The sequence below is a fragment of the Martes martes genome (genome assembly GCF_963455335.1).
Source record: "Martes martes genome assembly, chromosome: 4".
In the NCBI taxonomy this organism is placed as follows: domain Eukaryota; kingdom Metazoa; phylum Chordata; class Mammalia; order Carnivora; family Mustelidae; genus Martes; species Martes martes.
The window spans coordinates 3412934-3438238 of NC_137891.1; the positions used below are offsets into that span (position 1 = coordinate 3412934).

At 54.3% G+C, this 25305-nt stretch overlaps 1 protein-coding gene across 1 annotated transcript in view; it reads left to right on the top strand.

The window, feature by feature from the left end:
- TRAPPC9 (trafficking protein particle complex subunit 9) overlaps positions 1-25305 on the top strand; it is a 510796-nt gene that overhangs the window by 159109 nt on the left and 326382 nt on the right. Inside the window, exon 17 of the mRNA XM_080803019.1 lies at positions 3786-3910. Within this exon, the coding sequence (XP_080659145.1) occupies positions 3786-3910 (125 nt within the window). The remainder of the gene's footprint in view (positions 1-3785; positions 3911-25305) is intronic.

The window sequence follows — 25305 nt, forward strand, 5'->3', positions numbered from 1 at the left end:
TTGAGGTCTGTATCCAAAAAGGAGGCAAATTTCAGATGTAATTTTCAGCCTTTTTTGGGCTAGGTGCACATCCTAGATCCGCCCAGCCCGAAGACATTGCAGATTTGTATTTCCCTGGATTCCCTTGAAGTGGTTCCCAGTTTTGAGCCAAGAAAAGAGAGGTTCAGAGGGTTGTGTGAGGTGCTCAGATTCTCTCAATGTGGTGGGAAGGTGACCCCATCGAGGCCCCTTCCCTATGTCCTCATAGCATATCGTTCAAAGGAAGATAGCTCCCACCCACAACTTCTCCCCCTAGAATTCGTAGAAGAAATCTCATACAAAGATTGTGTGTGACCCTTCTGGTGGCTTCTGTCTGGATCAGCTATGGCTGATGGGATGTTTCCGTTTCTGGCCGTGCCTGGATTAGAGCTGCCCCTGGTCTGGTCATAACCAACTCGGTGGGGAGGGAACAGGGAGAAGGGGAGATCCTGGCTTTGCGACACCCTCTGTGACACCCTCCCCTTGCAGGCCGGGGCTCTGGACACTCGCAGGAACGGAGACGTTAGCATTGTGTTAGTGTGAACAAGGACTGGTATTTCCAAGGCAAAAAATAACCCGTGTCCTTGGGGAGCCTGTGGATTTGTATAATTTGCTGACGATGGGAGCTTTCCCTAGGGAAGAGCTGGGTATGCCGTGTCCCAGGCAGTGTGTAAATGCGCGAGTCAGAGTGACACTTCTGGGCACTTGGCCTTTGCCCGGCAGAGGCTGATCCGGGGGCTGAGTGACCGTGGCCTTGAGCACTGTGCTCACTCACAGGCCCCATCTGACCTAGTGTCTAGCACAGGTCGCTGGCAAGTGTGGGTTTTGGCTTTGCAGTGTCTGTGTTCATAATGCCAGCCCCCTTGCAGACCTGCGAGCCCCATAGTGTGGTCGGGAGCTTTTCTAGTTGGTCCCCATGGTGCTGGGGGAGTGGACAGCGGGGAGGGGAGCTCCCTCAGCTGTAAGAGCTGTGGGCGGGGACTTTGCATGACGGGATTTCAACGAACCAGGGGTTGGTGGTCGCATGTGACTTTGGCGTGATAGAGTTTTTGGCAAATGTGGTGTGTAAACTGAATGTCACCTTGGGCTCTGTGATTTGTTACCTCATTGCCTTAATATTTGCTGAGAGTTTATGACTTGCTGGAGCCTGTGCGAGCCATGGTGGGGGATATAATAGTGAGAGGAGAATTCTGTCTTCAAGGAGTTGATACTCCAGTAGGGAGTCCAAGACCTGCGTGCAAGTTGCTCTAATACTGAGAGCTGTGTCTGTTGAACAGGTGCCAGGGCCCAGGCATTGGGACAAACACTTTACATGTAGGAAGTCATTCTCTGAGGTAATCGTGCCGCTTATGTGTTCTGGTCGTTCCCATTTTAGGGATAAGGAATTGAAAGCTTAGAGAGGCTAAGTAACTTGTTAAGGTTACTTGGCCAGATGGTATAGAAACTCCTGGCCCGTCTGATGTCCACCCATGGCCCCGCCATGCCGCCTCTCCTCTTGGATAGAGGACTCCATGTGGCGAGCACGGGCTGTAGGGTAGACGAGGTGTTGGGAGCCGAGGAAGAGTTCTCACTTTCAGCCGCAGTGATGGGGGGATGCCCTGCGGAAGAGGCAGCAGCTGCACTGACAATCTGGGACATCACAAAGATGGTTGTCGGGGGAAGAGAAGTGGAAACGCACAAAGATGAGGAAACAGAGCAGTACAGGGGTTGGCAAGAGGTCTATTTTGGCAGGACACAAGATAACAAAACTATTGTTAAATAACTCACTAGTTCAACTGTTTTGTTTGTTTTTTTTTTTTAAATGAATTGGGAATGCATTTTCCATAGTAGACACCTCAGACCTGTTCATTTAAAGTCTTGTTTGGAAATGGAACAGTGTTCCAGAAAGTAGATGGTCAGGCGCACTTGAATGTGAAGCCTGACACTGTTCCTTATTTGAAAAATCAGTTGAAGTCCCTTAAAAAAAAAAAAAAGAATTGTGTTTTTAAACCTTTTTACCAAAATTGGAAACAGATTCTGGAGGTGGGTGGGGTATGGGTGAACTAGGTGAAGGGGATCCAGGGTCCATGTATCTTGGGCCCCGAGGAACGTAGAGGATTGCCGACTCCCCATACTGTACAGTGGGAACAAGGACACTGTATGTTAACTATCCTGGAGTTAAAATAAGAAGTAAAAGGTTAGAGTGATTTTTTTAAAAAAAGATTTTATTTATTTATTTGAGAGAGTGAGAATGAGAGGGGGAAGGTCAGAGGGAGAAGCAGATCCCCGCTGAGCAGGGACCCTGACGCGGTCCTCAGTCCCGGGACTCCAGGATCCTGACCTGAACTGAAGGCAGACACTCAACTGAGCCTCCCAGACGCCCAGTTAAAGTGATTTTGAAAACGAAATGAAGCAGACACACAGTTTGAGTTGTGGTAAGGGAGCCCGTGTCAACCCGGCGCCTGAATCAGAGCTGGAGCCTGTGCCCATCTTTACCCCCAAAGAGAACACTGTCCTGGTGTTTAGGAATCACTAGGTAGAACAGTTCATTCATGCCCATTTATTGAGATTTAAGCTTCTCTTAACGTGCGCGTATCCCCATCTTTCCTTTCCCTCGTGAGTTACCTGTTGAAGAACCCGGGACATCTGACCCAGGAGCTTTCCGCAGCGCGGGCCTCGTGGCTCGCACACTTGTGGGTGGGGTTTAACCTCATCTTCTGTCTCCTCCCTGCACCACCCCCCCACCCCGAAAATGGGCAGCTACATCCAGCAGCTTGACCCGGCTCATCTCTGGGCCTCCTGGCTCGGCCAGGGGCGGTCTTGTTTTCGTCAGGAGACCGGGAGCGTCCGGCTCTCTCTCTCCTGCGACGTTAGACCTCCTCGTGCTCGCTGCGAGGTCTGCGTTCTCGGCCGGGCCGGTTTGCCCCGACCCTTCCGGGACACTTGGCAGTTCGTGGCGATCACAGCCTGGGGGAGGTTGCTCCTGGCGTCCTGGGGCTTGAGCAGAGACGCTGCTAACCTTCCTTGTGCACGGCACGGCCCCCCGCACAAGCAATGTCCAGCCCCGCATCTCTGCAACGTGAGGTTGAAAACCCTGGGTTGGGGTTTCCTTCGAATCCTTTTATGAAGATGTGTGTTGCCTTATCTGGTCATCGGACTGTGCAGTTCACAAACAAAATGCGGTTTAAATGCTTGATTCTTTTATTTACCAGTTTCCAGGAGAATGAGTAGATTCCTGTCCTCCACAGGGAGCTGTTTACTTTACTTTTCGAAGACATTACTATGAAAATGTGGATTAAAGGGGTTTATACTGGATCTGTTGACTATGGATTTAAACTGCTTGAAGAATGTTGATCAGTTTGTTACCATCACTCTTCAGGCCTGACCTGTCCCCTCCTCAGCCAGTGGGAGCCTCTCGAGTCGGGTGCGGCGGCTTTTGACACCAACCCCACAGTCTTGGTTTCCTTGTCCTCCGGTATAAGGAGATGTTCCACGCTCCTCTGTCTGTTTCTGGCCGCTGACTTGGCACCCTCGGTTTCCCTGGTTTCTTCTCACTAAAAGAGCGAGTGGTCGCTCAGGACCATGGTCTGGACGTCCGGGGTGCTCATTAGACTGTGTTGGTCATTGTTTCTGTCTTTTTTGGGACCAAACTAGTTACAGATCCGCGTGTGCAATTGTCTGCTCTCCTTTTGTTCAAAACCATTGCCGGAATGCAAGTTCAGGAATACAGATTTTAAAATACCCTCTGCTATACCTGTGCTAACGTCTTCAAATTTGACTCTTTTTAGATGGAATCAGCGTGAGTGGCTTTCCGCTGTGCAGTCCCTTCCGACAGGTCGTTAGGCCTCGAGTGGAGAGCAAGTCTGTGAACCCGCCCGAAGGCAGCAAGCCGGGGGACCCGAGCCACGTGAAGGTGAGTCCGTCTGCTTGGCGGTGTGGTGTCCTTGGTTTCTGCCATGCCTTCGGAGGCGAAGTGCTGGGTGTTTTTCGGAAAGGAAAGGAAATGTGTTTGATACCAGAGTCGTGTTTGTGGAGAGCGGTTTTCTCAGTATTTTCCGTTCTGTGGAATGTTCTGGAAAGCAGTTACACTGAAGCTTGTGTGTTGCCAGCTCTCTAGTCCGTGAAATACTGGGGGTCTGGGGGCTGAGTCAAGGAGGGCAAAGATTAAAGTGGAAAATTTCCTACCTTTTCCCTGTTTCCTGAAAAACATGTTTATGGTCTAATCATTCTCCGTTCAGGTTTTCATCCCGTAAACTTAAGCCTTTCGGAGCTCCTCCCACTAACTGGTTTCTCAGCCCTGAGGAAGACAAATGAGGATAGGACATCCGTGCAGAGATACCTTTGGGCTTCTGGGGCCGTAGGGGCTGCTGTTTCCAGCCCTAGGAGAGGTCTGAACCGGACTTGAAGCTCTGGGGGCACCTTCAGCATCTGGGAAGCTCTGCTTGCCTGCAGCCGCCCGGGGATAGGGCATAGCGAGAGGCCCGGAGCTCTTCACAGCTACGGTGGGGGTGCGGGCGGCAAGGTCCCTGGGATGGCTTGTCAAGTAAACACGTGTGCAGGCCCAGCCTTGGGAGGTCCGAGCCGACATGCAGGAGGGGCCTTGACTGGTGAGACCCGTCGGGAGAGCTCGGCCACGCTGGTTGGGAGTCTGGTGCAGGGACGGTGGAGCACGGATGCTGTGTGAAGGTCGGGGCGGGAGGGAAACCAGCTGCTTTTCCTTGACTGAGGTCCTGTCTGCGGATGGCAGTGACGAGGAGGTAGGTTTTAGGGGAGAGTCTTGTCCCCTGAGGGCCCTGCAGGGGAGAGGAGGCGGGTGTAGCTGGGAGCTGTTCGCAGCAGGAGTGGTCACACCGTAGCTTGACGGCTGGGTGTCAGGGCTCCGCTGTGAGCCGACGGGACTGGGATGTGGGAAGATGCTTCCCCCCGGAGGAAGGAAGGCAGGGGGGCGTGAAGCAATACTCAAGTGTGGAACCCCAAAGCCCTGGGTTTGAGGCACAGAGTGGAGAGGCGCTGGTGTCCTCCTGGCCCTAGGTGTGCCATCTCCGGAGCCTCCTGACAGCTGACCCCGGACGGTCAGTGCTGCTCCCGCCCAGGCCCCTCCGCACGCCAGCTTCCCTCTGCCGTTTGGCTCCGCTACCGTGTGGCTTTCCCCACGGGGCAGTCCTGGAGTTGGAGGCAGAACTTTGAAATCCAGGAGGTCATTACTCACTGTCATTGGGTGGTGGTGGCTGGGGCGTCACTCGTGTTTTCTTGGTGAGTATTGCAAGACTGCATGCATTGTATTTCTTGGATGCAGATGAGCGTAGCTGTCCTGAAATGCACTCCCTGTGGCGGTGTCACCGTCTGCTGGGACCCCCCGTGTGTCAGGCACTCGCATACGACGTGTCCTTCTCGGTGGTCTCCTCTGAGGAGAGGACTGTGACCCTCAGGTCATGTGACTCAGTTTGTCCCCCACCTAGTCGCTCTCCGTTGCAGTGTGACACCTTCTTCCCCTCTGCCCTCTCCTGAACTGTGAACAGTGTCAGTGCCTCTTTGTAGAGTTGTCATTCCAGTGTGGTTAACACACAGCATTGCGTGACTTTCAGGGGCACAGTGTGGCAGCTCCGCCGCTCAGTAATCGCTCTGTGCCCCGCCCGACAAGTGCACTCTCGGTCCCCCCCCCCACCCCCGCTAACTACCGGTGTGTTCTCTGTGCCCAAGAGTCTGTTTCTCGGTTTGCCTCTTTTTTTTTCCTTTGCTCTTTTGTTTCTTAAATTCCACACGTGAGTGAAATCACAAGGTATTTCTTTTTCTGACTTATCTCACTCAGCATTACGCTCTCTAGCTCCGTTCACGTTGTTGCAGATAGCACAATTTCATTCTTTTTTATGGTGAGTAATATTCCTGTGTGTGTGTGTGCGCGCACACGTGCACGCATTTGCACGCGTGTGTGTACGTACACCCCCCACATCTTCTCCATCCGTCCGTCTCTGACACGTGGGCTGCTTCCATAGTTCGGCTGCTGTGGGTTCTGCTGCGGTGAACCTCCGGGGACATGTATCCCTTTGAATTCATGTGTTTGTAGTTTTGGGGTGAATACCCAGTGCCAGTTGCTGGGTCGTCGGGTAGCTCTATTTTTAACTTTTTTAGGACCCTCCACACTGGTTTTCACAGTGGCTGCACCAGTCTGCACCACCAACAGTGCGCAAGGGCTCCCCTTTGTCCACATCCTCGCCAACACCTGTCGTTCCTCGTGTTGTTGATTGTCACCGTCCTGACTGGCGTGAGGTGGTGTCTCGTGGCAGTTTTGATTCACATTTCTTTGATCATGAGTGATTTTGAGCATCTTTTCATGTGTCTGTTGCCCGTTTGGATACCGTCTTTGGAGGAACGTCTGTTCACGTCTCCTACATTGGACTCTGTATTTGGGGGGTGTGGAGTTACAGAAGTTCTCCGTGTATCTTGGGTATCCCAGTTTGTGCGTCCAGCCGGCTCTGGTGTTCGGTCTCGGTACTTTCCGTTACCCATCACCCACGTGAAAACTTCTCTCCACTTTCCTCAGTGAGCCTGGGGACCCTCCTCAACTAGTTTCGTATCAAGTTTCTTTTTTCTTTTTTTTTTAAAGATTTTATTTATTTATTTGACAGAGATCAGAAGTAGGCAGAGAGGCAGAGAGAGAGAGAGAGAGGAGGAAGCAGGCTCCCTGCCGAGCAGAGAGCCCGATGCGGGACTCGATCCCAGGATCCTGAGATCATGACCCGAGCCGAAGGCAGAGGCCTAACCCACTGAGCCACCCAGGCGCCCCTCGTATCAAGTTTCTTACCAAGAAAGCTGGAGTTTGGGCAGTGTGTTCTGTAGGCCAGGAGCGGTGCTGGGTACTGAGCAGCCCCACGTGTGTGCCGTCTGGGCAAATAGCCTTCTAGTAGGTAAGTAGGGAAACAGGTTTACGGAGCTTATGTCACTCGCCCAAGGTCACAGGGTTAGCAGGTGGTGGATTAAGGGTCTGAATGCATGTTGCTTCTACTCACCTTACTCTGGGGTTGGACCCTGAGTAGGACGGGCTCCCGTGTGTGGAGTCCAAGGAGGGCACTGAGGTGACAGACCCTTGACACGGGCACGTGGGAGCAGCTCTGTCTTCGGAGGCCTGGTGGTGCTGGGAACCTGCGAGATGGGGCAGTGTTTCCTGGCTGTGGTGGCGAGTCTTCTGTGGTTCGGTCGTACTCCGAGGGAGCGGCGCGGGAGGGGTGCTGTGGGCGCCGTTGCCGGGGCTTTCTGGCTCTGCTGGGCTTGTTCCCGGGTTCTTCTCCCAGAAGCAGGAATAACGTGACCTGATTGGAAACGTGCTAAACCGGTAAAGTTATCGCAGAAGGATGGTGTAGCCATGGAAACCAGTCATTCAGGGAGCCCTTCCAGACATGGGAGATGATGCCATGTGGTTCTCGAGGTTTCCCAGAAACGTCACTTCCCCTGTCCCGCCAGTGCTGACCGTGTCTGTCTGTGATGGTGACTGGTTTTTGGCCAGCCGCCGCAGACCCACGTGAACGATTTCTAGGGTTGAGACAAGAGGTGTGTGAAATGGCTTCAGATTAGAAGTAATATTCCTACAAGCCAGGCTCTACTATGGCCTCTCTTGACCCTCAATTTCCCCATCTGTAAAATGGAGCAACCTTCCTCTGTAGGGTTTTTGGGAGCTTTAACTAATGTAAGACGTTGGCAGGTGGAAAGGCTGGAGCAAATCAAGAAGTAATAATAAACCGACTTTGTTCTTGTATTAAAAGAAAAGTAAGATTTGACCGCGTCCTGCTGGTGCAAAGGGAGCAGCTGGGGATGGGCGGGGCCTGGGGTCACGGACTGGAGCAAGTTGTGGGCAGTCACTCTGCTCAGCCCGGCTTCCCCAGGGCTGGCGAGGCTGGCGCTGACCCCTGTGTGGCACACGGTGTGAGGGCCTGTGTGCACGTGGTCAGGGCCTGTGTGCACACGGTGTCAGGGCCTGTGTGCACACGGTGTGGCAGAGGCCTGGGGTGGCCAGGGCTCCACCGAAGCCCTCCCGAGGTGCCAGAACCCGGGCTGGCCCGTCGTGGGCTGGGGAACTGAGTGGGAGGCTTCCCACCCAAGTGGGCCGATGCTGAGTGTGTGGGTCAGGGTCCCGGTAGCCTTGCCTGTCAGGAGCCTCCAGCTTTGGCCTCCAGGGCTGGACTACACGGAAAATGCGGGAGCTGGGTGAGCCCTGGAGCGAGCAGACAGACACTGCCACTGTTCCTGGCAACGTGCCCGTCCGTCCCCCCACCGACAGCTCTGTGCTGTTCGCGCCCCATGCCCGCTGAGGGCCTGCGGGAACATGCGAGACGGTGGGCGAGCGGGCCTGCTTTTGGGCTCTGTGCATATCTGGCTCCTGGGAGCTGGTTGGTGCGTGGCCCTTCTGGTCGACAACATCTTGTCTTTAAGAATCCCCGAGAATAGGCCTAAGCTGCAGCCACCCTCGCGGCCGCTTCCGCCAGGGGCCCCTCTGCTGGGAGCCGGGTGTGGTGCGGTCTGCTTTCCTGGCCAGCTCATGTTTGAGCTGGAAGCTGGTGCTTATGCGCCCTCACTTCCTCTGTTCTGTCCACGGCCCTGAAACCCCGCACAGCCCATCCCCTACCCCAGTCACCCACTCACAGCACCTAGGCCTTGCTTTCCTGACCTACGGTTTGGGGAGAACAGTCTGTTCTCCCGCTCGGCGGTTCGTGAAGAGCCATTGAAGGACTGCCTGGGCGGCTTGGTGGGGAGGAGAACTACACTGGGGGCTGTCTGAGCTGGGCCGTGGAAGGTGTGCCGAAGCCTTGTCCAGGGCCTTCTGGTTAGGGAGCAGCCGAGCCCCCCAGCCTGGACCCCACCCGCCTCTTCCACACGGGCCAGTGTTCTGTCGCGTAGCCTTGCCAGGCTTGGCCCCACCTCCTGGCTTCCCCTGCTCCCTCCTGTGCACGGGCTGCAGGCTGCACCTCATCCGGAGCCTCTGCAGGGACTTGGCCCGGATGGGTTGGACACGCACTTGCTCTCCTGCTGCCTTCGTGCTCCGTGGGATCCCACCAACACGTCAGCCCTGCTGGAGCAGGGGCTTTCTTCCCGCTGCTGTCTGGTCCGCAGGCCTACGAGAGCGCCTGGCACACAGCAAGCGTTCTAGAAGTAGTTGTGGAGTGAACTAATACACGGATGTGTGTTCCGACCGTTTGGGGCAAGGCACTTGCTGGGCAAGAGGCGTGCTGAGTCGGAGGAGGCCGGCTGCAGTTAGGTGTCCCTGGCTCCACGGAGGCCACTCTGGCGTGGAAGTGAGCCCGGGGAGCTGGCGGAGGCTGTCTGCGCGGCACTTAGACAGTTGCACGTCCAGACCCCTGGTTCCCTGGGCCCTGGGCCTCGACGCCCTGGTGGCCCGCGGCCAGCGTGACCTGTTGCTGCTCTCACTCGGAGTGGTTTTATTTTTCGTCTTTTGGTTCTGTTTCTCCGGGGACCCGGGACTGATAAAGAGGACCACAAAATGAATCTCAATCAATTTCAAAGGGTTCTCGGTTTGCAAAAGTATATTCTCTGACAGTAATGAACTTGGAGCCCGACAACCAGATCTTGGTGGATTTTTCAAATGTTTGGAAACAAAATGACACATTTCTGATGAAACCATGGGCCAAAGGAGGGAGAAAAAATAAAAATAGAGAGTATTTGACACAAGTGAACATGAGAGCACCGCGCTGTGTCTGTGGGCTGCCGCCAGAGCTGTTTTCTGGGGTGTGTGTCGTACTGGAGGCCTGCGCTGGAGGGGGAGGTGGTCTCCAGTTAGGAGACCCCCACTTCAACTTTAAGAAAATAGGAAAAATGGAAATCAAATCTGCCGTAAACAAGGAAATAAAGATCAGAACACAAAGCAATGAAATCAGAAACGAAAACCAAAAGCTTGTTCGTTGAGAAAAGTGAATGAAACTTAGCGACTCGCAGTGAGCTGAATGGGAGAGGAAGACACGAGGGGAGCAGGAGAGGTGAGGTCACTGCAGACTCCAGAGAGAAGGGGAGAGGGGACAGAGTTGTGAGCGCTCGATGCCCGTGAATCTGAACGCCGAGTTGAACGCTGGACCAAATCTTTGGAAGGCCGGACACCGCGGAGCTTACGGATAGGGCTGAGCTCGGTGGCTGTTTCTGTGTCTGTTACGGAGGTAGAATTTTTGGTTAAGACCTTCACCCTAGCGCGTATCCGGGCCCAGGGGGCTTCGCTCCCACATCTCACTGGACGTTAAGGGAGGATTAATAGGAGTTTTACCTGAACTCTTCTTTCGGGCCCCTTGGAGGCGGGAGTACTGCTGACCCCTCTGTGAGGGCCGCACTGCCCCATTAGCAAAGGCAGACAGAGTGGAAAACAGCGACGAAGACTCCTGAGCACGGTTTTGAGTACCAGGTTAGCATACTGGATTCCACCACAGGTGAATTACCGGGGAGTAGGGTTTAGCTGAGGAATTCGAGGTTGGTTTGACGGTAGAGAGCTGACAAATGCAGTTCTTGATGTCAAGAACCCAAAAAGAGGAAACCGTGCGAGCATCTTACTAACGAAGCAGCATCTGACAAGGTCCCACGTCCCTTACTGACAAAACTCTCAGCAGCTGGAGCTACGAGGGCCCTTCCTCAGCCTGATCACACGCTTACGGACCCCCTTCACCTCCCACTGTGCTTCCGGGTGGTCGCTGAGGGTCGTTCCCCGACGGCAGCCACGCACCTGCCCGGGCTCCACAGCCGTGCCCGCTCGCACTGGTCCTCGCTGGCGCCGGCTGTCCCCTTGGATTGGAGGTTCCCTCTCTATGCCCTTGATGCTGGGCATGTTCCCTTCCCCTCTTGGGCCACACTCTGCTGTTCACTTGTCTGGCAGGCTTCCCAAGCAGAGCCCGGTGCTGCCTCCTGTCCCCGCCTCCACGGTCACTCTTGCTTGGGTCCCCAGTTCCTGTAACTGGAAGCTCCTCCTGGCTGCGGGGTCTCCCCGCCGCCTGCCACCGTGCTCAGCCTTCCGTAGATTTCTCTTGACCCAGGCCGTCCGGGCTGCAGTCCAGCTACGCCCTCTCCACGGGAATGCTGTTTCCTCTGAAGAGATTTTCGTCATGTGGCAAAGCAGGCCTGTAAAATTCATTTCTTCTCAATCACCGTGCGTTTTAACTCTGGGATTCTTCAGAATCCCAACCCATTCGGCTGATATCTTACAGCATATTGAATGTTTCCTGTTGCGTTAGCTTTTATAATGAAGAACTGTGGATGTTCATAAAGTTCTCATGTGCTCTTAAGAATTCTGGTAAATTATGTTTATAAATGGATTGATTGGAGGAACCTGCTTAGGAAACTTAGTGTTGTTTTTTTTTAACTTGAATACGTTTGCTACGTTATGTGAAGAGCGTGTTTTCTTGGGCAGTGTTATGTGTGAGAAAAGGTTCCATGAGGCTTTTGGGGGCTGGGGGCAGCAGAATTCAGGTTCCCTTCATGTGGGAGGAGAAAGCGTGTCAGGCTACTGGTTCATGGTCAGGTACTCGCTCAAGGACGTGGAGTGTGCTGGCCCGGGGCGTCTCAGGACGTGGAGCCGGGGAGGTGAGCACTTGAAGCGGGACTCACGGATGACTTCTCTCCTGCTCCCAGCCTCGCCGTGTGCACGTGGAAATGCCCGAACAGCTCTGGGAGATTAAGTAACGAGCCCAGGGACAAGCGGTTACACAGAAGTTGAAATGCAAAGCCCGTTGTGTCTGAATCCAAAGCTTGGGCTATTTCTACAATATCGTGCTGCCTCCCTGTATAATTTCTAAATCTCTGAACTTACTATGGAGCACAAAACATTCTCTGTTGATTTAAGCCATATTTGTAGAGCCGCGAGTATAAGCTTTTTGCCTGTCTGACCTTCCATTTCAATCTGTAAAGTGTGGATAATCAGGCTTCCTCCTGGGCTGCTGTAAGGAGGAAAGTGTCTGCGGTTAGCCTGGGGAGATAAAAGCTTACAAAATGGCCAATCCAATTCAGTTCCAAATTATTCCTAATCTGTCCCAGAAACAGTCAGAAGGAATTTCAATCTACAAAGTGAAGCATAAAAGCTTTAAGGAATCCTTTAATCTGCTCAACTTCTCTAAAACTTCATAAGAAAGTCTGCAGTGAGAGAAGGGCAAGAGTCCCGCATGTGGAATTCTGAAACATGTCAAGGAGAAGTCAGAAGAATGTTCCTGAGGTTCCGTAACACCTGCGGGACTTCGGCCTGCCGTGGTGACACGGTTCACCTGCACCCCCATGACTGTTTTTCCACCCTGTTCACTGGACGACTGTTACATGCCCAGCTCTGGATGGCGGAGGGTGTGTGTGTGTGTGTGTGTGTGTGCGTGCGTGTGTGCATGTACACACACATGTGTTCATGCATGTACACGTGTGTGCACGCATGTACATGGGATGAACTCCCAGAGCTTCCCTTCTGAGGGAAGGGACAGACAGCAAACAGACATGTCACGTTATGAACATTGCTCTATGGAAATTGATGGTAGCCATGGGCTGAGAACTGCTTCCCGGTTCGGGTAGGACCGTCAGCGAGGGCCTTTCCGCAGCGTGCCCGTGGGTGCTGTCGGAGACATTTCTGTACTCTGCGCCAGGGACGGTTCGTTGTCCTGGAGTGGGTTGTTGTTTGGAATAGAAGCCATTTCTCCTGTCGATGGTTAGTCACAGCTGCGGATGATCTTTTATTTACCTTGTGTTTTCAGTTCCTGGTGCCCGGGACCAGCTCTCGGTGGATGTTGAGTGAATGAGCAAGGAAGGCAATGAAACAGTTGCTGAGAAGTTGCTCTGTTTTCTCGGTTTGTCCTGCTGGTAATTATATGCTGTGCTGGTTGGTCAACATAGCATGTATCTGAACCACCCAGGGGCTTGGTAACAGCTGCCGGCCCCCTAGGCACGGAGTGTATAAGCCAGTGGGTCCAGCGGGGGGCTGGGAGCTTGCCTTTCTCACGAGGCCACAAGTGACGCTGATGCTGGTGTGGGGGTCGTGCTTGGAGCACCACTGCCTTAGGGTATGGGACGTTGGTTTTTTTTTTTAATTGCTTTTTCTTTTTTTTAATGGTCTAAAGGGCTAGACTGTACGTATCCTTAGGAACAGATGTGACGTTCCTTAAGGGACTCAAGATTAGCTTGTGGTGAGCTCTCAGCGTGGTCTGAGGGACCCCCCCCCCAACTGACTGTAGTACCTGGATTCCTGGGAAGGCATTTTCATAAACATTTCTGATAAAATCTGAACAGAAGCATACAACTGAAATTAGATGTACACATTAAAATGCTTATTTTGGGGAAACTTTGGAGACCCCCGTTTAGGAAATCCATAAGCCTGCCTGACTCCGGGCCGGACCTTCCCGCAGGTTGAGATGGACGGCAGCACGGCGGGGGACTCAGAAGGGCAGCCTCTGTCCCAGGTCCCAGCTGGACAGGAGACAGCAGGGTCTGAGCCCCTGTCCCTCGTCAGGTGATTGGGACGGAGGTCACTAACTTTTCAGGTGCTCAGCTCTCGCTGGTTATTTGAAAAGCTGCCTGGGGAGAAGCAAGGCGTGAGCTTAGGGCTGCAACCCGAAGCTCGGGACCGAATCTGAGTGCGCAGACCCGGGTGTGAGCAGGTCATCCTGCTGTAGGATGTACAGACATCAGCTCAGAGTAGTAGCTTTTCTTACCCCCCAGTCCCGTGAGCCTCAGAACAGACGGAATGCTGCGGAAGGAGCTCTGACTCAAGCTGCGGGATCCGTGCCCTGAAACGGTGAGAAGGCGGGGGGAGTTGGGGAGAAGTGGGGCGCGTGGAGAAAGGGGCCTGCACTTCGGGCACCGATTCTGGGTCCTGTCTGTGCTACTCTGTGACACGCATCGGTGTTGAGAGGGTGAGGGGAAGTCCCAACTCTGGTTGTGAGGTGTGGCGTGGGGTGCGGGACCTAGGAGGAGTGGGCCGCAGGAGTCACGTCCTGACGGTGACCTGCCAGAGCTTTCTGTCGGGAGCGCCATGCGCCAGGTGGGTCAGGGCGCCTGGACAGACTCCTCTTACTCAGCTGTGTTCTGTCCGTCCATTAGGCCTGTTTGCCCTGAGGTTTAAGTTAGGCCACGTTGTGCCCTCAGGGCTTTAGACTCTGATTTCCAAATAGGCCATGAAGTGACCGTCTTAGAATTTAAGCTCTTAATCTCACGATCGCCTCTGGATCACAGCACTTCAGTGGTGTTCTGTATTAAGGAGACTGACATAACCTTTTTTTATAGCTGCTCTTAGCGATGCATGTTTCTGATCGTTGTAACTGGTGTGGTTTGGGGCTCGTTTTCTCGCATTGACCGTGGCCTTCAGGCTGCGACTTCATGGACTGTGTGATCGAAGCTCCGTCCTTTGAGCACTTGTGGTTATCGAGTAACTTCCCGTCGTTCCTGATAGTCTTTATATCTTCTGAATACGGGTGATACCTTGTTGAAGCCCTGGTGATGCAAAGAATTTTCTACTCCACGCAATTTTGGCATTGGTCATAGTGACACACTTCACGATTGCGGCTTAGTGCGATCCCTTCCGCGTCGAGTTCGAGTGTTGCTACACCTTTTCCTTTCTTCCATAGATGATGTGGAATTTCTCTAATAAGCTCTTTCCATTAGGTTTGTGCACGCGCTTCTCCTAAACCCTTAGCACCTGGCTTAAATTCTCCACGTATCGATGAAGACTTTCTGTGGGCTTATCTGTGACTCTGCTGATGAGCTCGGGTCTTCACCGTCCTCCTCCCGCTTCTACCTTGTCACCAGACTGAACACGAGCGGGCACCATACCTTACCCCCAGGTGCCTCTTCTCTCTCCTCCTTTGATAGAGGTGGGGTAGAGGTCTTCTCGTGTTTCTTTCCATTCCTGGCCTCCCACGTGATGCTTCCATCCCCGCCAGAACCCGGTCAGCCAGGCAGTGTCCCGCAGATGCCCCCGCACCGGTGGCTCGCGGCCCAGTGTGCTCTCCCGTGGCCACCCACACCCACCGCCCCAGTGGAGGCTGCCGTCCTTTGGTCTTTCTTAGTTGGCCTCGTCTGTTTTCCATCTTGCACTCACCCTTCCCCCAAGCACTGATTTTTTTTCTTAATCTCTTTCTGCGAGAGAACTTAGTTTAATCACACGAAGCCCCAAGTGACCGTTGTCATTTTTGATAGGCCCTCATGGAGGTGTATGAGGTTAGCGCTGTGGCCACCCTGATCTCACTAACTAATACCGGGACATCAGTGCAGCATGGGCACACTGAAATGGGCCCAGATAGACATTTTTTGTCAGTACAGAAATGGTGCCAGCAGAAGGTAACTCAGTCATGCAGTTGAGACCAGCAGAAACGAAGGGCCCTGAGAATCCCCAGTGGGAAACCAGAGGCGTATCCTGGGCTGTTCTCACGTTTGCGTGTGGGTACGTGGGGATGTGTTTTCATGAAGATGCACACACAGGTATTTGGGCGTGTTCTCACGAGCACGTGTACATGAGCACCTGGCATGTTTGTTCCCTGGATCAACACTGGGGCACTGTGTTTTATAACTTTGTTCAATCAGTATCATTCCACTTTATATTTCCGTAAATGTTCATTGCCTCTAATATGCAGGAGATATTAAAATTTGTCCCATTTGATCTCCAATTTCTGTTTTAAATAATTAGTCCAAACCAGAACATAGTCCGGATCACTCATTGTATCTGGTCTGTGTTGCGTGATGTCACTTGTTGTCTTAATCTAGCACTTTCTTTTTTCTTTTAAATGCTTGTTGAAATGACCAGGCCATTCGTCCCACCTCCCCGACTTGTCTCCTTGCTGCCGCACAGCATCACTCAATCTCTCTCTCCTGATTTCCTGAAAACTGCCAGTCGTGTGTAACGGCCTAGTGGATGCAGAGGAAACCTTTCTGGCTAGACGGCTCCGTGGGTGGCGTGGCTACTTCAGATTGTATCACGTCAGAGACGCCCCGTAACTGGCTTTCAGGACCTCAGTGAGGTTGAGTTTGAGCCCTGGAGTGGGTGACAGTGGTCTGAGCCCACCCCGTTCCTCCTCTTGCCGCTAGAGAATATTGTCGGTCCTCGAGCAGTGATACGATGCATCAGTCACGCATCTAGTGGCTTTAGAATCAGCTCATCATCCTCGCCTGACTTAATGTCATTAAGATTTTATGAAACGTTTTTCATATTCTGTCTCTGATCATGTGACCTTCTCCTGTGACATAGCGCTGGTAGCTCCACTGCGGGGCGGGCCTACCGGGGACAAACAAGAGGTTCCTGTTTTCTTTTGAATCGTTAATTTCATGTCAAGGAATTGTTTACAGACTTCTTCAAATGGTGAGAAATGAGGGTTTTTAAAAAATTTTTTTGAAGGATTTTATTTAGTTGTTTCTTTAGAGAGGGTGAGTTGGTAGAGGAGCAGAGGGAGGGAGGAAGCGTCTCGGGCAGATTCTGTGCCGAGCGTGGAGCCCGACGCAGGGCTTGATCTCAGGACGCTGAGGTCATGACCTGAGCTGAAATCAAGGTTCACATGCTTCACCGGCTGAGCGACCCGCACCCCTGGTGGGGAGCGGTATCTTTATTTCCCCCAAGGGTAGTTTTGAGACTGCGGTGACACGAGAGAACTTATAAAGTCCTACCGAATACAGTTGTCTTACCTACCAGCATTACAGGTCTCAGTGGTCTGTAGAGAAGCAGAGCTTAGGAGGATGGACTTTGGTGTCATAACTTACCAGCTGTGCCCCCTTAGGCGGGTTACTTGAGCTCTCTGTGCCTCTGTCTCCTCTCTGGCACAGGGTGGACACTCCTACCGGTCTCGGGGGATTGCCGAGAGTGAAGCGCTGATGTGGGCCATCGAGACAGCCCCTGGCGTGGGGGAACGCACGGCGTCACTCTCCCTCTGCGACTGAGCGGCAGCCCGGCTCCCGCACGCCCGAGACCTCATCCGCCCGCCCGCCTCAGCGCTCTCAGTAATTCTGTTTTCCTGCTCACAGCTGTGCGGGAGGAGACCCTGGTGACTGAGCCCTGGGTCTGGAGCGGGCGGGGAGGGGCTGTAGACGCGCCGCGTCTCTGTCAGCGGCGCAGCCCAGGACGCCAGCTCTCCTGTCCCCAGGGGAGAGCTTGGAGTGGAAAGGTCACGGAGACGTGGGGTTTGTCTGGGAAACGGCTCAGGAGGTTGAGAGCCGAGACCCGTCGGTGTTGTGGCGTGCGCTGGGAGCGGTGACGACCCAGCTCCCTGCCGTTTGCAGACACTTGGGAAGAGCAGCGGCGAAAGCACCCGCTGAAGCTTGTTCAGGCTGCCTTTCCCCGGGGAGCTATTAGCTGTGAAGGTCGTGGTAGCTTGTTACGCGGCCACAGAAGACGGCTGCAGCCGAGGAGCGTGGGCGACGCTTCGCCTCCAACGTGCTGTTTCCGAGCGGCCAGCAGCGTGGGACCCCTGGCTCTCTCCCTGTGGAACGAGGCTTAGCGCATACCCTTCCTAACAGTGCAGCTGTCAGTGGTCTTGCTGGGATCCACACCCAGGCTGCCTGAGTCCAGAGTCCTGCCCATGGTGCTGGAAGCTTCCGTGTTCTGTCCTCAGGGCCCTCCCGCTCCACCGCGGCTCTGACCGTGTTCCGTCACGTTCGTCGGGTGCATGCTGTCCCTCGCAGAGGCTCACAGCACTGCTGGGGACACAACTTGATCTCTTCTTGCACGCTGCTGTCCTCCCCGGGATGGGTCCTCGTCCCCTCCCTGTGCCTCGTCCCTGCTGCCATCCTTTCCCCTGAGGGGGAGTCCGACGTGATGTGTCACCTGCGTCAAAATGACTGTGCTAAAGTATGACTGTGTTTTCACGTTCAGTATCAGGACCTGTCGTCTGCCGGAAGGTATAAATGACAATGAGATCTGACGTGTGAAATCAGAGCTCTCCCGGGGAGTCCGAGCTGTTCTGAAGCAGCAGGCACAGAGGGCATCGAACAGGTGAGGGGCTCACTGCAGTGGTGTTTTCCGGAAGAATACAACATCTGTCAGCTAGCAGTCGAGTGGTAAGAAACACAGTGGCTGAGGCACCCGTGGACGAATCCGGGAGTTCTGTGTCATGTCTGGTTGGACCGTAGGGCAGCAGCGTTCGGCCGGGAAACAGACAGGAAACTTGCTCAAGAATATGACTGAAAAAACTCAAAAGATGCATGCGGAGACCGCAGGAATGTGCAGCATTTCCATCGTAACAGGACCCTGCAGTCTCCGGCAGCCATACGTCCGTTTGGAGGCGGCGAACTGGCACTCGGCGGGCTGGAAAACGCTGCCTGCAGGTTTCTGTGGGCCCCCGGCCGTGCTCTCCGAGTGTTTCATGTTGGATGTTCATACCAGGCGTGTGCTTTCCAGGCCGTAGCGCCCCCTTCCCCCCGGTGCTCCCCTCCTGCCCACCGCACGCGTTCTTCCTGGCCTCTGGAGGGACGAGAACTTGAGATCCCTTCTGCGGTGTCCTGACAGTGGTCCCCAGGGAGGCCTCTGGGATGTAAGGGTTTACATTTTCATCTCTTTTTTAAAAAGCACCTATTTATTTTAGAAGGGTTTGAAAGTTGCAGAAAAGCTGCGGCAGTAGGCACGCGTTTCTGTGTCCCTCTGCGCAGTTTCCGTTGCTGGTCACACCTGGCCGGCTGCAGCAAGGTCCCAGCATCGCTGCTAGGAACGAACTCTGCTCCTCGCTCGGCTTTCACTAGTTCACCCCCCCGCTGTCCTTTCTCTGTCCTGGGGCCGCATGCACTGTAGGATAGCAGGTGCAGTCCAGTCCTCAGGTCTCCTCTGGTTTGCGACAGTTTCTGTCGTTTGGTGACCTTGAGGGTTTTGAGGAGGAGCGATCAGATACTTTGTCAGCTGTTCCTGGATTCGAAGTTCTTGCTGCTTTTCTTATGAGAAAGCGGTGACGTGCCCTTCTCATCACGTGTCACAGATGCCGTTGACCTTGGTCACCCGGCCGGAGTCATGTTTGCCAGAACGGAGTCTCCATACCGGATCCTCTGAGAGCAAGTCACTATGCGTGCAGCCTCGGCTCTCGGGGTGCAGAAGGGGGAGTGGGAGGCAGGTTCTACGTCTGCTGGCACGGAGCTCTGGAAAGTTGCTGGAATTCTGTAAGAATTTGCCCCGGCGTGGCATTGCTTCTAGGGCCCCTCAGAGCTAGGAAGTGCGTGTGTGCATACTAATCCGTGTATCTACACGTAATTTCTCGTGGATTTATCCATCTGCTTGAGGTCACACCCGTTAGCCTAAACACGAGCTCCCACGGACGTCCGACTTGGTCCAGGCCCCCTGGGCTTGCTGCAGCACTCGCTCCTGACTCGCTTGCCTGTAACGGTGCTCAGCAACAGGGAGAAGCCTGCCCCACCGTCCGTTTCCTGCCTGTTCCCTGCCCCAGTCTGGGGGTCCAGCTGTGGTTGTCCCCACGAGAAGCATTACCACGTAGAGCAGAGAGTTTCTGTGCTGTTCCTTCCATCCTTACCACCCCGCCCCCTCCCGGTTTCCAGCCAAACATTGTCTTCCAAAGTTACTGTCTCATCTTTTTGAATATTTTCAAGTGTACATGTGAATGTTTTAAATGTATGTTAGGTTGCACTCTGAAAAGCTTAACTGAGGCGTGGGACAAAATTAAGATTTACGGATATGGGCAGCAGTGCAAATGGTGCAAATGATGCCTTTGACTTTGGGTTGAATTCTATTTATTTGTATGGCTTTGCCTTCTTAACTGATTGCTTGGAGCAGATGTTTACTGGAAGCAGACCGACCGAGACGGAGTGATGAGGGTTCGGGGGGATAGAGTGCGCGGGATTCACGTTTCTCGGACACCTGCCGTGTGACATCAGACGAGCTAACCCGAAATTCCAGGTGGGACGAATTCCTCAGAAGTTCGTACACATCTCACAGGGTCGTTCGTAGGTTGGATTGTGTATCTGGAATGCTCTGTGTTCTTGCTACCAGCCGACAGCGTCCACGTCCCCTGGGAGCCCTTTGGCAATAAAGACAGTCTGGCCCCAACCCCGGGTGTCTTGAGTTTGGAAATCTACATTTTACCAGCATCCCCAGGGGACTCGGATGCTCACAGAACCCTGTCTGTACTGAGCTCTGAGAAGCTGTGATCACATCAGCTCAGTGTTCCCGGCCTCAGCAGCGACGGCCTCGCCTCCAGGAAGCACCCCTGGCCCTGGGCTTTCTGGTACAGCGTTTAGCCCGCTGTGCCTTCTGTCCTCACTGTCACGTCCTCCGTCTCTAGCCGTGTCTGGCGCATCGAATGTGCTCAATAAACATTTGCCAACTATGAGAATGTTCTTGGTTCTCTGCCAACTTCTGTGAACACCAGAGGAGAGAAATGGGTCCTGCCATGCAGGAGCTGCCGCCTGGTGTGGATGGTGGTGCCACGGGGTCAGGCGCTCGAGGCCGCGATGCCCTGAGGAGGGTGGCCAGCTGCCTTTCCTGGAGGGGCTGCTTCCGTGGAGTCGTGAAGACCAGGCGGCTGACAGACGCGTCCGTCTCCCCTCGTTGCATAGGCGTCCGTAGGAAAATGCTGTTCTCGTGTTTCTTGAGCATCGATCTCGGGTGCACTAGCAGGAACTGGCCAGTTCACCTCGTGTGTCTGGGAGGTTCCAGGGAATGGCTCTCTTGAGCCCCGATGTCGCCTCCCCTCCTTGTCTTCAGCCTGTCTTTTGCCGTGGCCCCCGTGAGGAATACTGATTTTCTTCTTCTTCTGTGTTCTTTTATGTTCTGTGCTCTTGAAGAGATACAGCTGTGTTAAACAGCACCAAGAAACTCATCAAATGAAATCTCCCTGAGGGTTGGGTTGTGGCCTGAATGCTGTCCTGACCTGTCTGGTAAGGAGACAGGAGATTGAAGCCCACATCACTGTTTCACTAGCCAGTCCTTGACACCAGGGTGGCCGAGTGCCTCATGCAGCTCATAGAGGAAAACCTGACTCCAGGCCAAGTCCTGTCCCCAGAATCCTTTGTCGTGGGGATGGTCACTATTCCACTCGGCTTCTCGTTTCTCATCTGCAAAGCGGGAGGGTAATGCGGGCGCTGCCGCTGCCTTCCCAGGCCTTGGGGGAGGGTTTGCTGCCGCAGCCCCAGGGTGAGGAGGGTGTGTTACCCCAGGACTAGAACTCGGGGCTGCTTTTCCCAGGTGAGCGCTGCAGGCAGTACTGGACTCCGTGTCTTCCTTTTGCAAGATGACAGAACCAGCCAGTGCTCGTGCATGGGGGAGCCAGCTTTGTCTCTGCTGGGGGCTTTGCGCAGGCTCCCCAGAATCCCTGAGTGAGAGCTGCGAGTGCCGTCTTCACTACTGCAGCGGTGCGCCGCGGTCGTGTGGTGTGGGGGTGGCCCGGTCGCCTGACCGCAGAGCGCTTGCTGTCTGCCCCGGCCCGGCCGCACACCTTCCAGCTGGATGCTCTGGTGGACGCCGCACGTCTCAGACAAGCAGTGTTGTCATTGTTCGTTTGCTTGTTTTCTGCAAGTACAAAGATTCTGCTCTTCTGGAGCTGTGTGGAAAGTCCGATCTTCTCTTTTTCTGGCTCAAATCTGAACTCCCTAACTCGGCAGTGATCTGAAAGATAGTCCTGGCCTAGATGTTTTAAGTCCACTTTGCAGATTTATATTTAACTGACTCTGGCAGGCTTTGCGATGTCTCCAGCGCGAAGCTGCGCCCTGTCCTGAAGGTAGGTCACTCCTTTGGGGTTAAAATTTGTGTTAATGGTTTTTAAGCTGAGATCTGCAAGAATCTGTGCCTTAGCTCTAAGAATGTAATCGAAATTTCCTGGGGGGGTGGGATAACCAAGATCTCCACGAGGAAGTCGCGTTGGAATCCTTCTTACGTTTCAGATTGCTGAGCCGGGGATTTGAAATGTGTTTACTTGGAAACTTCCCTCCAGGCGACTCGAGAATGGAGGTCTGGGTGGCGTTTGAGACCCGTCTTTCCCCAGCAGGACCCTGGGTTTACCGAAAGGGCCGTTGTGGGGCATTCGGGAAAAATACCTGATAAACCGTGGCGACTGGTTGTCATTACTGAAGCAGTTAGTGACGACCACCTATGTGACAAGCACACAGCGTGTTGTTTCTGGTACTGAAAGCGAACCTCTTTGCCTTAGGGTTTTTAGGTTCTGATGCTGAGTTTCTCATAAAGTTGCTTAACTTCCTGGAACGGCGTCCTGGGGCTTGGCAGTTCTCCCGGCCTGCTGGCCGCCACTGCTTGGATCCGATTTGCAAATTACAGCCCATTCAGGGAGCCTGGGTTGAACGCTGGCCTTGCAAACGAACACAGTTGATTTAGTCATTGGATTAACCACAGCTCCAAGATTTCTAGGGAAGAGAAGGGATCGTGTATTTCTGTAGTCTCATGAATCCGTGTGTCAGTCCTTAGTGTTCGATACGCGGCTCCCCACAGGGAGGTCAGGCCCGGGAGGGAAGCGATGTCTTCGTGTTGTGCAGGGGGAGTTGGAGAGAGGAGGCTCAGCCCAGGGCTCCTCGCTCTCAGCCTGTGGCCTTTCCATGTCTGCCTCTTCCTGGGCAGAGTAGCACCCCTGGAGGGGATGTGGGACTAGAAAAGCGTGTTCGCTTGAAGCCCTGGCTTCACACCAGGTTGTCTGCCACCATCTGTCACCCATGGGCCAGTTACTGAGCTTCCGCGAGCCTCCGTTCATTCGTGGAACAGAAATGGGACCTCGGAATTTTCTTTTAAAATTAATTTTAGATTCAGTTAATTAACCTAGAGTATATTATTAGTTTCAGAGGTGGAGGGCCTCAGAATTTTTATGAGGACAGAGAAAATGCCCAGGAAAGCACCTGGCCTGCAGGCCGTCCCTGAGGTACTCTCCCTCGTTCCCAGTGCTCACGGTGACTGCTGCACTGGCGCGCCGGGTGCGGCAGGCGCTGGAACTTTAGGGAACCCCCCCCCCAGCCGATTGGGCCTCTCGAGGAGACTTCTGCTTACTTGAGAGCAGGGACTTGTGGGGGGCATGGCTCCGGGACTGGCGAGCCCAGGTGTTGGAGAGCCCCTCATTGCGGAATGGGGTCCCGCTCGCCGGCAGGAAGTCCCCCTGTGGGGCTCTGAACCTACCGCTTGACCTTCAGCTAATCTGTGTTCTTCCTGTTCGACCTTCTTCCTTGGTGACGTCCGGGCAGCAGAAACGAGAAGGTTCTGTGCTGAGAGGAAGCCGGGGGCTTCTGCCAGGGGCTGCAGATGCAAAACAACAGACTCTGGAGTTGGAGTGATCCTTCTCACCTCAGAAGCAGTGAGCGCTCCTCGTAAGGAGAAGCGGGAACGTTCAGAAATCACAGCATTCCCTGTGATCTGGCCGCCCGGAGCCGAGCGTTCCATCATTTCCGTGTACTTCCTCCTGGGTTTTCTCTGCACGTCTTCCCGTACAGATGAGATCCTGCCTCCTGCGTGTTCTGGCCTCTCCCGTCCCGTCCAGCCCCATCCTCGGCTCCTCGGCGCCGCGTGCGTGACCTTGGCAAGCACACGTGCCGTCCCCGCCCGTGAGAGCGGCAGCGGGTCCACTCGTCTGATGCGTGGATCGCCAGTTCCTCGTCGTGACACCTCGGCGACAGGGGCTGACCCCACAGAACAGGGAGCCTGCGGGGCATTGTGACCGGCGGTCGTGTGTCCGGTCTTTCACCTGCGGCCGCGTGGCCGCGACGCTGGCGGAGCAGGTGTCGGGGGCAGCGGGAAATGTGACTCATCCCAGCTTGCGTTGAGCAAGCGTGCCAGGCGCGTGTCAGGCCGAGCAGAGGCTGCTGTGCAGACCGAGGCCCGGAGGGTTCCCGTCTGCGTGTGGCGGTTTTGGGAGGGCGGCGAGAGAGGGGATCGGCGTGAGAAGGGTTTGGTTGAAAAGCAGTGTTGTGTAGGGGGGTGGGGAGGGGGCTGTTCCAGAAGCAGGCGGAGCGTTACTAGGGACAGGGACAATGGGAGCAGACAGGTGGCAAAGGGCCTTTGGGACATTAGCTCCAGGGCTGCCTCTTGGACACCCAGGTGGATGTGTCTCTTCAGGAAATCTCAGCGGCAATTCTGGAGGGAGGTTGAGGCTGCTGATACCAGCTGGGGGTGCTGGCCGGGGGAGTGGCTGAGTTGTGTGACTGCCCGGAATGAAGAGAGTGGTAAGGAGGAGCAAAGGGGGCTCCCTGGGGAGTGTCCCCATTTAAGGGGCCGTCGGAAGGATGCAGACTCGAGGGGCAGCAGTCTGCCAGGATTACAAGAGGGGAACGGCATCGCTGGCAGGGAGACTGCCCGTGCAGGTCAGGCCGTCAAGGGGGATGCCGTGTTCAGTCGGAGCCACCATCCCCAGCCTGGGGTGCCTTCGGGGACCAGTGGAACCGGGGCTGGGCTGGAATTCTTGCAGGGGTGGGGATCCGGTTAGAGTCCAGGTGGAAGGTGTGCCTCGAAGACCATGCAGCAGAGTGTAGAACACCGGGTTTCCAAGAGCAGCACAGAGAAGTGCTGTGTTCTGGAGCTCACGGGCGGGAGATGCATTTGGAGGGTCAGGAAAGATGCATTCATTCATGGGTTTCACTTCATGTTTTTATGTATTCGTTAAAAATCTATGTTTGTTAGAATTTATCGACTGTATTACCTGTGTAGTTTTGTATCCTTGCTGATACCAGTGATTTTTAAAAATTTTAAGGCAACGATGCTATCATTCATTTATGTTGGGAGAATGCCCAGGGCCCCCCGCCCCTCCGCAAATCCGCTGGAGAATATTCAGCTCCCTCCTCCGTCTGTCTCCCTTCCCCCGTGACTCGAGGAGGCCCTGTTTCTCTTGGCTGCTTCTGGGTCTTTGAGGGAGCGAATCGGAGGAATGAGAGGAGCAGACGCAAAAGGAGCTCCCCGGGGAGCGCGGGGGAGGAGCCTTCCGAGGCGGGAACAGGTGGCAGAGGGAGGAGGACAGGCACCAAGGTCTGGCTGTGACTCCAGGGCTCTCATGGCAGAGAAGGAAGATGGGGATGTAGGCAGAGGGATTCAGGTCACATGCGACCTGGTCGTCGACATGCCTCTGGGGACGGGTGCAGCATTGGGTTGTTTCTGGTGACACGTGGTGGTTGACCCGAGCATTGGGAAGTATATCCCTGAGCTGAGTCTGAGCCACATAGGACCCCTGGACCTGTTCAAGCTGCGGCTTTGTGGATGCCCTGCAGAGAAGCACCGACGAACATTCTTGGTAAACGTGGTGATGACTTCCACCAGAGGAATAACGAGCATTTATCTCTGGTGTGCTCTTTTCCCATCGACCTTCACATACCATGGATTTGCCTGATTCAGGAAACAAGGGGAAATTTTCAAATACTGGTTTAATGTTTAGTGTTGCACTTAATTATTAAGACTTA